Below are 13231 nucleotides of genomic sequence, written 5' to 3'. Positions count from 1 at the left end.
ACTTTGTAAAGGATAGGAATTCTTTGTTAATTAATGGCATTAAATAACTAAAACTTCTGAGTTGGGGAGTGGCATCATTGGTAGGGTTTCCCATGGATCACTGTATCTGTGACGTTGCATGAACAATGAGCAGATCAGCAACCAGCAGTTACTTCTCCCACACAGCAGCAAAACTCTTTTCCTAATTTCATGAGCTATATGGTGGAAGACATCACTTCTACTACTGGAGTAATCTGGATTCTTCGAATTAGCTGCAGAGTTATTTGTATTTGTTAATTCTTGTATTTTCTTTCCCATATGTTACTTTCATTTTTACATAAACTTTAAAAAAGCTTAAAGTGGTCAGTAAGCAACTATCTAATCAGAAGTCTAAGCAGCAAAGAACTTTCTGCTATGTGGGAGTTTCCTGTAGAAGCTGTAAGAACTAGCTAAACAATATTGTTCATCAGCCCTCCTTAAGCCATGTGTTTTTTATAGCGCTATACTTTCCTGTTTTGCAACAAGAAAAAATAAAACAATGAGTAAAAAGGTCACACAGGTAAACCAATTGGTTAAAAAACAGAAAAAGAAAAATCTAGCAAAGCTGGACTTTCCACTGTGATACTTTAAACCTCTTGTATCAGAGACAACATGGGATATATGCAAATTCCTTTAAGGATATCAGGTGTTTCAGCTAAATGGTAATTCTGAATGTCCATGACTTTTCCTTTTATTTTTAAGTCTATTTATGGACAATTTCAAGCCAGTAAGGGGGGGGGTTGGCTTTATTGGCCTGAAATTGTCCATAAATAGACTTAAAACGAAAAGGAAACGTCATGGGCATTCAGAATTGTCATTTAGCTGAAAAACCTGATAGCCTTAAAGAGTAATTTGCATATATCCCATGTTGCCTCTGATACAAGAGGTTTAAGGTATCACACAATGGAAAGTCTAGCTTTGCTAGATTTTTCTTTTTGTTTTGCAACAAGAGGAATTTCTTATAGGGGAGCTTGGTGGAACTCTTACTGTCTTCATCTATTGGCTGGAGGTCTGAATCATTAGAAGGAAGCAAGCAAACATCTGAATGATGCAGGAGCGTCTGAATAAAAAAATCCTAGAATGTTTACATAAGTAAACATCAGCACAAAAACAAGGTAAGTTGAGGTTAGTAAGCAAACAAAGCTGCATTTAATAACTCAGCTATAGAATGCTGACTGGAGTGGTACAGTGCAATGTCCGTAAGGCAGTGATTTTCTTCAGTAGACATACATTTACACACAGTATTACCCAGGCTACAGGCACCTTTTTGGGCTAAGGAATGAGACTTTTTATCTGCAGGTAGACTCGCTCATAATTATTCTGACCATACAAGGACCACAAGCCTACCAACATTACCCAGTAGGTGATAAGGCTAGAGTTATAGAGTAAATGTGTCCCCCCCATTTGCACCTCTTCACTATGCTTATGTTCTCCTGATGGATATTAGCTCCTCTGTAGCAGTAGTAGTTATGGACACAAAGGGGAGTGCTGGAAATCTTCACTGATGAGACCCTTTGGATAGTCATATGGAACTTCAAAGAAAAAGGAAAAATTAGTGATGAGGGTGTTCCATTGTTAAGGTGGCAAATGTAGGAGAGAGTGTCAGAATAGTGGGTTTAGGCTTTGACTTCCTTGGTGACAGGCTTTTTCATATTCCATAATGGTGGACAATTTTTAAGAACATACAGAAATACAAAACTGCCGAAAAACACATACCTCTCTTAACTATTGCTTTCTTCCTGTATGCACTGCTAGTGCTAACCTCCCCCGTCAATATTTATAGCTCTTCACCTACTTAAGGTCAGTTTCTCCCAGTTTTCCCAAGTATGTAACATAACAGATGTTTTAAAGTCATTCCTAATATTACAATTCAGGAAGGGCATACCTTCTAACACAAATGCATGTGCACACACACACACACACACACACACACACACACACCTGCATTTTCTCTCTCTCTCTCACTGTCATTCTCTATCTCTGCCTCTCCTGTTTCTCGAGCCTTTTGGATTTGTATAAATTAGCCTGATGTTATGTTTTCTTGATTTTTGTGAACTGTTTCAGAAAATGCCCTGAAGTCATATAAATATACAATCTGTGACTGCATTTATTTTAATACTTGTGCCTTGCAGTTGCTTCATGCAAATCTTTTTTATTTTATGCTGTTTCAGTCTTGGGCAAGAGTTTTACAAGTACTGACAAGATTTTTAATCACCAAATAGGCACTCAGGAAGCAACCTAACTCTCGAAAATGATTTATTCAGCAGCTCGAAGTTAAAATGTTCTACTTGTAAATACATTTTCGTCTTCTCTTGACTTCATCACATATTGTATTATTTTATAATGTCATTTAAATAAGTCTTATTATAGTAAATGAAGTTAAATATTTAATAGTAATTATGTATTTAAATGTTAACATATTTAGATGAATGTAGTTGGATACTATGAGACAGGAAATTTATTTAGTTGGTGCTATATTATATGAATCTGTTTTATTGAATGTAATTTGTTATTGGTTGATGGTTTAATGAGGAAGCTATATAAATGGCTTAGATTTTAATGGATTGTTTTATCTGATGAAGTCAAGAGAAGATGAAAACGTATTTACAAGTGGAACGTTTACGTGGATGTAATTTTAACTTCGAGCTGCTGAATAAATCATTTTCAAGAGTTGGGTTGCTTCCTGGGTGCCTATTTGGCGATTTTTGGTTTACTTTTGGCACTTTTCGTTTATTTGTGAAGTGACAATATTTTTAAACTACTTCTTTAGTGTTAATGATGCTAAGTCTCAGTTGGACAGAAGAACTGACAGGCTGCTCTTTTCTCTAGGTTATATGCCAAACAGCTATTCTCTCAAGAGGTGCAGTGTTGTTCGTATATATTGATGTGCTAGAAAAGTGCTAATATTTGGTTCTGAGATTACAATGGATAAAGGATAGCCAGGATTGCCATACATTAAAGTTTGTACTGAGTAGAATTCTTGTATGGTACTGAGTACACTGTAGAAAATAGTCTTAAAGTTTGTCTCATGACATATTTTAGCAATAACATATGGCTGGGGGATGGTTTGGCATAAGGGAATGTCTTCTCTTTCAGTACTTGTAGTTTGTTGATTTACTTGGTTTTGGATTTCCAAGGATTTGTTGATATGTTCTTGAAGTCTAGGTTTCTCCTAGATCATCTAATTAAAATAGGCATCAGTAATGACACACTGCCCTGGTTCAAAAACAACCTCTGTAACTGCCACTTCTCTTTCAATTTCATCGACCTCTCCATCAGTTCCTCTGCAGAACGTTGTCCCCGAAGGATGTCTCCTGGCACCTCTGCAGTTTTCTATCTACATTAACAAACTTCATTTTGGCTTACCCCCTCTTCCTCTCCTGCTTTATGCTGATGACATAGTCTTATTCTGCTCCAACAGTTCTATCTCTTCTGTTGAACTTCAAGATGATTTTTATGCCCTTATTCAATGGATCAGTGGTAAACAATTACTATTAAACTTTTCTAAAATAAAAACAATGCCTTTTGGCAATAGGCCAAAGCTCAATTCAGTCTGCAGGCCTCTAAAATCCTTGAGCATCTTAATAATAGTATTGAAAATGTCACTTCATTCAAAGACCTAGGGATTTGGTTTGACACTTTCATAAATTTCCAACTCAGCTTGAACCATACACGCACAAAAAATCAACTCTGTCCTATTCTGGGCTAATAGGATCATCCCTTTTCTGTCCTGACCATGCTGAAATACCATTGGTAAAGGTATCTTACTGGCTGGGCTAGATTACGGACTCCCACTAATTGCTGCAGCTTCTAAAAGAAATTTATCAACCATTATGTCCATTTCAAATGCCTTTTGCAGATACATCACTCTCTCCACAAGCTTAAGGAGTGTTTTAGTTTGATTTGATTTTTATTTATTTTATTTATTTTTTTTATGTAAGATTCTTTACAGAAACTAATATATATAAAACATAGTCTGTTCGGTATAAAAAGTTTACGGTTTTTTAGCTGGTTTACAAAATTATACGGTCAAGATGAAGTTCACTTAAATTTTCTGAACACTAGATGACATTGTAATCCAACTTTGCCCAAGAATGGGTGGAGACACCCTCTTGAAACATCAAAGGAATTGTCATTGTTCATGGATGTGTGTATGAAAGTTTTGTATCTTAACTGTTTTTATATTCTGATGAAGCTCTTATAAGGGATGAAAGTGATTAATGTTGTTTGTCTTTTCGGCTTTTCCCTGTTAGGGGTCGCCACAGAGGAATTCCGGTCTGCTAATGATCGGCAGTAGATTTTTTTTTTATGGTGCCGAGTTGCCAGCCTGATGCCCAACCTTTAGCGAAGGCACGCCCATTCACGCATGTCTTTCAGAGGCCACTCAACCGCGGGGAGGACATGCAGACTCCACACAGAAGACACTCCAGCCGAGAAGCGAGAACCTCTTGCTATGAGGCAACAATGATATGTATTTGTTTGTTTTGGTTTAAAGTGGTTTTACCAAATAAAATGGTCGCTGCTCATGACCTTCTGCTTTGGATTTGTTTTGGAGCCTCTTGGATTTTCTGTTTTACCAGTTTGTGTTTTAGTTTTGATAGATTTGCCTGTTTACAGATCTCTGGTAGTATTTTTAATAGGTAGCTGATTCAGAAGTTGTGTACCAGGTTTGCATTTTGTCCACAATATGTTGTGGATGTCTCTGGGTGTAGAAATAATGATGTTGTATTAGATGGTGTTTTTGTTATGTCTGTGGGGGTTTGGCAAACATGAATTTTTTGAAGAATTGTCTTGTATGGTCATAGAGCTCTGCATGTTTTTGGTGTGTTCACTGATATTTTTGTAATGCATTCTGTGCTTTTTTCATGTCTTTTTAATGTGTGACTATCAAATTTGTAACTCTTGCGTGAGGTATTTTTCTCATTCATTTCCACTTCTTCCGAAGCGTAGTTGTATATCAGACCACACCTTTTTGACTTGTCCATTAGCTGTGTCTGGAGAAAGTGGTTTGCTTTCTCTTAATTGTATTATTTCTTTTGTTGTTAGTAGGTTGAGGTGTGCTGTACATTTAATCACTTCTTTAAATATATTATTAACATTTGTTAGTTTTGTGTCATTAGAATGATATTTTTGTTGAATGGTTGGTTATTTATATATCTGTTGAGTCCTACTCATATGGCTACAAGGTACTTATATTCTTGACCATTTGGATTTCCTTCTGTCGTGTACAATTCTGAGTGTATGTTCTCTGGTGTAATAGGGTGCAAATCTATATTGCATTTTTTTTTTGCCAGTTTTCAAGTACTTTTATAGCACCACCTTGTTTGTTTTCTTATATTTGCTTCTTCCTTTTGTTGTTCTGTGATTTATAGTTCTTCAGATGTTATTTCAGCATGTGTTTTGTTGGCTTGTTTTTCAGTAGTTTTAAAATTTTCCTGTTTTCTCACTAGTAATGCTGACTTTGTTTCTGTAGGACTTTTACGGTGGTGTACTTCTTGTTGTTGAATTTGAACTGTGTTTTTGCTGGCTGGAGGATGATTTTCTAAGTCTGGTATATTGTCAAATATTTATTTTATTTCAGTACTGCTTATTAGGTCACAGTTTGGTTCCATTTTTTGCTGCTTTGGTCTTTGTTTTTTTACTTCAGACTGCTAACCGTGCCTGTTTCATGTAATGTTCAGTGTTCTTATTAATTAGGAAGGGTTATGAAATTCTGTGTGATTGGTCTTTATTGCTGTATAAATTATGTATTGTAGCCTGTAAGTTTATTTCTTTTATGTAAATGTAGTAATCTGTAGTCATTTAGGTGTATATTTATTTTGTTGGGGAGTCTCTGATAAAGTGCTCTTTAATGTGTTTGTGTGTGTGTGTGTGTGTGTGTGTGTGTGTGTGTGTGTGTGTGTGTGTGTGTGTGTGTGTGGCTTTGGTGCATGCTTGCATGTGTGCGTGCAAGTGCATCTGTGTAGCAGTATTCATTTTCTGAATGTGGAAATATGAAATTATAATATCTGGCCTTCTTTATTAACAGAAATAGTTACTGAGAGAGATGAAAAATATAATGAGATTGTGTGAAAGTAGAGAGGTTTGATTACCAGTCCTTCTTATTGTCATTAAGTATTAAGTCTGCACTGTCCTGGCTTTTGCAGAATCTCTGATCTTGCTGATTACTTTAGCTGTTCCCTATGAAATTTCTCATTTTAAATGAATATCTGGGGATTGAAGTCACCTAACAATGTTAGATATTATACGGTGTATGATTTTTTTTTCTGTGTGTTTTTTGTTTGCTTAATTTTGTATAGATCCATGGAAGTTTTTTCCTGTGTGGACTTCTGTTTAAAAGCAAAATTTACTGTGTGTAAGAAAGGGCAGAATGCATAGTATTTTGTAATGTGTGCATTAATTATTAGAATCACTAAGTACTTCTTTTTAGTAGAGCGGATATGACAGTGTAACGTTTGGTGCATTCTGCTAAACTCAGTAGAATTGAGATTTATGATTAGTGGCAGGATGATTGCTCACATTGCTGATAGGCAAAGTCACTTGTCGTCTGACTTTTTCAGAACACCTGTGGCATTTCTGATGTTCTTTTTTTTTTTGGTCTAGGTGAAATTGTTTTTTTTTTTTTTTTTTCTATTTCCTTACTTTTGTATTTTTCAGTAGAAAGCTTGGCCACTCAAGGAGAATTCAGTGGCCGGACATCTTTCTATTGGGGTGTAGTCGATTTACAATGGGCACACTGATTGGGCTTTCCAATCAGTGTGCGTGCTTTTCAAAACTGCTAAGCATTTATTGTGTAATTGATAGAATACCACAGAAAAAGAAACCGTGTAACATCATCTTCATTTTCAAATTGTGTTTTTTCGTGCCTGTTTTTAAGAATAAACATCCATCATTGCTGTGGAATCTTGAAGAAACTTTCTTCAGCGTGGATTTATTGGTGCACGTAACAACTGTGGACTTTTTGGTAAAAGAGAGTATTGTGCATTAGCTGTGGTTTACCCTGACCGCAGAACAACCTGTTCGCTCATTACTAGTTTGCCTTTTGCAGATACATCACTCTCTCCACAAGCTTAAGGAGTGTTTTAGTTTGATTTGATTTTTATTTATTTTATTTATTTTTTTTATGTAAGATTCTTTACAGAAACTAATATATATAAAACATAGTCTGTTCGGTATAAAAAGTTTACGTTTTTTTAGCTGGTTTACAAGATTATACGGTCAAGATGAAGTTCACTTAAATTTTCTGAACACTAGATGACATTGTAATCCAACTTTGCCCAAGAATGGGTGGAGACACCCTCTTGAAACATCAAAGGAATTGTCATTGTTCATGGATGTGTGTATGAAAGTTTTGTATCTTAACTGTTTTTATATTCTGATGAAGCTCTTATAAGGGATGAAAGTGATTAATGTTGTTTGTCTTTTCGGCTTTTCCCTGTTAGGGGTCGCCACAGAGGAATTCCGGTCTGCTAATGATCGGCAGTAGATTTTTTTTTTATGGTGCCGAGTTGCCAGCCTGATGCCCAACCTTTAGCGAAGGCATGCCCATTCACGCATGTCTTTCAGAGGCCACTCAACCGCGGGGAGGACATGCAGACTCCACACAGAAGACACTCCAGCCGAGAAGCGAGAACCTCTTGCTATGAGGCAACAATGATATGTATTTGTTTGTTTTGGTTTAAAGTGGTTTTACCAAATAAAATGGTCGCTGCTCATGACCTTCTGCTTTGGATTTGTTTTGGAGCCTCTTGGATTTTCTGTTTTACCAGTTTGTGTTTTAGTTTTGATAGATTTGCCTGTTTACAGATCTCTGGTAGTATTTTTAATAGGTAGCTGATTCAGAAGTTGTGTACCAGGTTTGCATTTTGTCCACAATATGTTGTGGATGTCTCTGGGTGTAGAAATAATGATGTTGTATTAGATGGTGTTTTTGTTATGTCTGTGGGGGTTTGGCAAACATGAATTTTTTGAAGAATTGTCTTGTATGGTCATAGAGCTCTGCATGTTTTTGGTGTGTTCACTGATATTTTTGTAATGCATTCTGTGCTTTTTTCATGTCTTTTTAATGTGTGACTATCAAATTTGTAACTCTTGCGTGAGGTATTTTTCTCATTCATTTCCACTTCTTCCGAAGCGTAGTTGTATATCAGACCACACCTTTTTGACTTGTCCATTAGCTGTGTCTGGAGAAAGTGGTTTGCTTTCTCTTAGTTGTATTATTTCTTTTGTTGTTAGTAGGTTGAAGTGTGCTGTACATTTAATCACTTCTTTAAATATATTATTAACATTTGTTAGTTTTGTGTCATTAGAATGATATTTTTGTTGAATGGTTGGTTATTTATATATCTGTTGAGTCCTACTCATATGGCTACATGGTACTTATATTCTTGACCATTTGGATTTCCTTCTGTCGTGTACAATTCTAAGTGTATGTTCTCTGGTGTAATAGGGTGCAAATCTATATTGCATTTTTTTTTTTGCCAGTTTTCAAGTACTTTTATAGCACCACCTTGTTTGTTTTCTTATATTTGCTTCTTCCTTTTGTTGTTCTGTGATTTATAGTTCTTCAGATGTTATTTCAGCATGTGTTTTGTTGGCTTGTTTTTCAGTAGTTTTAAAATTTTCCTGTTTTCTCTAGTAATGCTGACTTTGTTTCTGTAGGACTTTTACGGTGGTGTACTTCTTGTTGTTGAATTTGAACTGTGTTTTGCTGGCTGGAGGATGATTTTCTAAGTCTGGTATATTGTCAAATATTTATTTTATTTCAGTACTGCTTATTAGGTCACAGTTTGGTTCCATTTTTTGCTGCTTTGGTCTTTGTTTTTTTACTTCAGACTGCTAACCGTGCCTGTTTCATGTAATGTTCAGTGTTCTTATTAATTAGGAAGGGTTATGAAATTCTGTGTGATTGATCTTTATTGCTGTATAAATTATGTATTGTAGCCTGTAAGTTTATTTCTTTTATGTAAATGTAGTAATCTGTAAGTCATTTAGGTGTATATTTATTTTGTTGGGGAGTCTCTGATAAAGTGCTCTTTAATGTGTTTGTGTGTGTGTGTGTGTGTGTGTGTGTGTGTGTGTGTGTGTGTGTGTGTGTGTGGCTTGCGTGCATGCTTGCATGTGTGCGTGCAAGTGCGTCTGTGTAGCAGTATTCATTTTCTGAATGTGGAAATATGAAATTATAATATCTGGCCTTCTTTATTAACAGAAATAGTTACTGAGAGAGATGAAAAATATAATGAGATTGTGTGAAAGTAGAGAGGTTTGATTACCAGTCCTTCTTATTGTCATTAAGTATTAAGTCTGCACTGTCCTGGCTTTTGCAGAATCTCTGATCTTGCTGATTACTTTAGCTGTTCCCTATGAAATTTCTCATTTTAAATGAATATCTGGGGATTGAAGTCACCTAACAATGTTAGATATTATACGGTGTATGCTTTTTTTTTCTGTGTGTTTTTTGTTTGCTTAATTTTGTATAGATCCATGGAAGTTTTTTCCTGTGTGGACTTCTGTTTAAAAGCAAAATTTACTGTGTGTAAGAAAGGGCAGAATGCATAGTATTTTGTAATGTGTGCATTAATTATTAGAATCACTAAGTACTTCTTTTTAGTAGAGCGGATATGACAGTGTAACGTTTGGTGCATTCTGCTAAACTCAGTAGAATTGAGATTTATGATTAGTGGCAGGATGATTGCTCACATTGCTGATAGGCAAAGTCACTTGTCGTCTGACTTTTTCAGAACACCTGTGGCATTTCTGATGTTCTTTTTTTTTTTTGGTCTAGGTGAAGTTGTTTTTTTTTTTTTTTTCTATTTCCTTACTTTTGTATTTTTCAGTAGAAAGCTTGGCCACTCAAGGAGAATTCAGTGGCCGGACATCTTTCTATTGGGGTGTAGTCGATTTACAATGGGCACACTGATTGGGCTTTCCAATCAGTGTGCGTGCTTTTCAAAACTGCTAAGCATTTATTGTGTAATTGATAGAATACCACAGAAAAAGAAACCGTGTAACATCTTCTTCATTTACATCCAAACACGTAGAGCTTGGTGCAGCTTGCTGATTTCATTCACTTCCTTGTTTTATTTATTTAACATTTAACAGTATTTGAATGCTTAATCCAAAGCATTTCCCTTATAATAAACAGTATTCATATGGAGAATTAAAATTCATCCACAAGTTTTAAAAATCACTGCATCAGTGTAAGTGGATAAAATTAATTTACCTTCTCCCTGTTAATAAGAATTATATGTCTGACAAAAGGTTTAGAATTTTTATTATGAAGCCAGTTGACTGAAATATGCATAATACTAAATAAAACTACTTTCTTTCATCTTGGCATTTTGTCCTCAGGTTTCAGTGACGGAACGTGAAAGTATACGCCATGGTTCAGATGTTGGCCTGGAGATCCCAGCGGAGACTGCACTTGCATACTGTATCATTGAGCTTGACGTCTTCTGTGATGGGGGTTTTGGTAAGTGCTCTGTCTAGGTATAACTGTACTGTGAACTACTGCATATTTCCAGTTTTTTTTTCTGTGGAAAAATCGTGTTTTTGATCTTTAGATCAACTATTCATGTATGCAGACAGGAGACAATATATTAAACTACAACTAAATTGCTTTTTCACTAACATGTTTTTTTCTTGTTGGCTTCTTGAACCAACCAGAAAACTGGTATCATTGTCTCATCAACCATAAACCAGAACCAACCAGAAAACTCAGTGGCGGATTTAGGCATGGGCGCAGGGGCGCGCGCCACCTCCTTTTGTCCAGAACTTTTGTTCATTTTTTGTACCCTTTATGCTGTCCGTTTTCAAGTTACGTTTTTTTTTTTTTTTTTGAACTGTCATGACTCATGGAGACAAAATGATATGAATATGGAGTCCATTATGATCAGTCTCTCCACGACAGTTAAAAAAAAAAAAAACGTGGACAGTACCGCACATTTTTTTCAGTTCGGGTTCCTCAACCAGTCAATGCTGTGAAAAATCGCGCCTAACTCAAAAACATTGGAGAAGCGATTGGAGGTTGCAGAGTCAGGTGATTTTATAATCTCCTCAATTGCTCCTCCAAATAATTCTCTGTTGTAGTTGAGTTAGGCGCGTTTTGGTGAAAACTTCAAAGAGCGGTAAATTAATTAATTATATAAGTGAGTCAGCAGTGACTGTGCAGAGTTAGAACTCCAACAACTCCCTTCAACAAGTCTATGAGAGGTATTTTTTAATTTTTGTACCAAAGAGCCAGTTTGATTATTGAATAAGTCAATATTTAAAAAGTTGAATATTTTGCACTGACTAAGTGACTGTAAGAGGAACATGCAGTTACGTTTTTAACAGTAGTGCTTAGCTGAAGTTTTAAGACCTGTGTCCTAGTCACTAACTGTCATTTTTTTTGGCTCCATTATGCCAAGGGGTGCTTCACATTTTTGGAGGTTATGATAACTAAGTGCTCTCGTAGTTAGGACTTTCCTACTAACATGTAAACACCTCTAACTGTATAATTCAGTTCGGGTTCCTCAACCAATCAATCATTGAAACACTTTGTTTTGCTTATAACTACATTTAATACATAACAATCATTGGTATCGTTTCCATATATTTGGTAAGATGGAAATGTAGGTAGTGAGACTGAAGTTTCAGTTTCTTAAGTTGACCACTTGAAAGAATGATTAAGGATTCATATGCTGTGAAAAATCACGCCTAACAAGCGTTTTGTATTATCTGAAAAGCGAGTTTGGGTAGCATCTCGTGGGGTAGTGTAAAATAAAGCAGTAGATCTGGTTTTTTTTTTTTTTTTTAATTCTCGCCTCGTATTTTTGATCTGTTTCTCAGAAAATAATGGCAGACACTGTAGTTTCAGACTTCATATCAGTCATAATTTTCATGCTGATGTAAAACCTGTCTACTATCTAAGTTAACTCTAAGTTTAAGATCAAGATAGTGCCGATGTGTTTAGGCGTTGCCTAAACTTTTCTCTGGTTTACAGGTATGCTCAGTGAGTCACGATCCCCTAAAACACTGCTCTGCTGAGCCAGCGGGACGGGTTTTCAGGGGGAGGAGGTGTGTTGGCGCTCTTTGCTCAGTAGTTTGAGCTGCCGGAGAGACTCCTGTCTTTGTAGACGTGAGCACCGTGCCTTCACAGGGTGCCTTCAAAGCAGACTGCATTGCTTTTTGATCCTTGGCTTCATGACAAATCCTTCAAGTGGTCAACTTAAGAAACTGAAACTTCAGTCTCACTACCTACATTTCCATCTTACCAAATATATGGAAATGATACCAATGATGGTTATGCATTAAATGTAGTTATAAGCAAAATGAAGTGTTTCTATTTTAGTCAGTTTGGCATCTTCTGGAAAAGTGGGCAAGACTTCCCTGAGAGAATACAAGGCTGCATTTAGATTGTGCATTCGGTTTCTTTCCCTGTTGTTTGCTTTTACTCTTCGGGATTTCTTAACTTTCAATAAAGTTTCTGGGGTTTTGTTGCACTTGTTGTTCCTTCCTCGAGATTAGTGCTTACAGTCCTGTTCACCCGTTTTCTTTTCTGGTGACATTTCCATCTCACTTTTTGAAGATATGTCTGATCCAGGGAAAACTCGGATAATTCAAGCCCCTCATTTTGTTCCTTGCAATCAGCACTCTCCGATTCGGAGTACATTCTGCGAAAGCAACAGCATAGTTTAATGAATGCTACACAGATATATTGATTTGTGTTATTTATGTCGCTTTTATATGTTTTAAATGAAAATAGTCAACCTTTGAATAAAGAAAAACTACATTTTGGTCATTCCTATTCTTACCCATGAAAGTAAATTTTATAATTTTATCAACCAAACCCTGAAGTTAAATTTGTAGTCGTTTAAACCAATTGACCTCTCCTTTTCTTGGATAAGTAGTGGTTACTACACTTAGTTTTCCTCCGCCCACGCACAGGAGTTACTTCAAACATTACTTTCAAACTTTTCCCTGCATGATCAGATACTTTTCTGCATGGGTATATTTGCAAAATAAAACAATCAAAGTTACCCTAGGGAACAACTCCTGAGGTTATTCTTTTCATTTCATTACGGTAACCACAAAAACAATAGGAATTCTGGTATTCTCCTTTAACATTAACGCTGCTGTATGTAACGGGATTTTAACATTGCAAGTACAGAACGGGCGGTAGCCTATGAGAAGCATTACTGTAAACACAGGTGTGAAGATGTATGCAATTTGT

At 36.1% G+C, this 13231-nt stretch overlaps 1 protein-coding gene across 2 annotated transcripts in view; it reads left to right on the top strand.

Annotated features, from left to right (window-relative positions):
• GSDME (gasdermin E) overlaps positions 1–13231 on the top strand; it is a 1102496-nt gene that overhangs the window by 708271 nt on the left and 380994 nt on the right. For both annotated transcript variants that reach the window (XM_044067553.1, XM_044067554.1), the window contains one exon: positions 10369–10489. In XM_044067553.1, the coding sequence (XP_043923488.1) occupies positions 10369–10489 (121 nt within the window). The remainder of the gene's footprint in view (positions 1–10368; positions 10490–13231) is intronic.

The sequence above is a fragment of the Protopterus annectens genome, chromosome 3.part1, assembly GCF_019279795.1.
Source record: "Protopterus annectens isolate FY-2018-M chromosome 3.part1, PAN1.0, whole genome shotgun sequence".
In the NCBI taxonomy this organism is placed as follows: Eukaryota; Metazoa; Chordata; order Ceratodontiformes; family Protopteridae; genus Protopterus; species Protopterus annectens.
The sequence above is the reverse complement of the archived record's forward strand: the minus strand, read 5'-3'. Positions and strand labels throughout refer to the sequence as shown.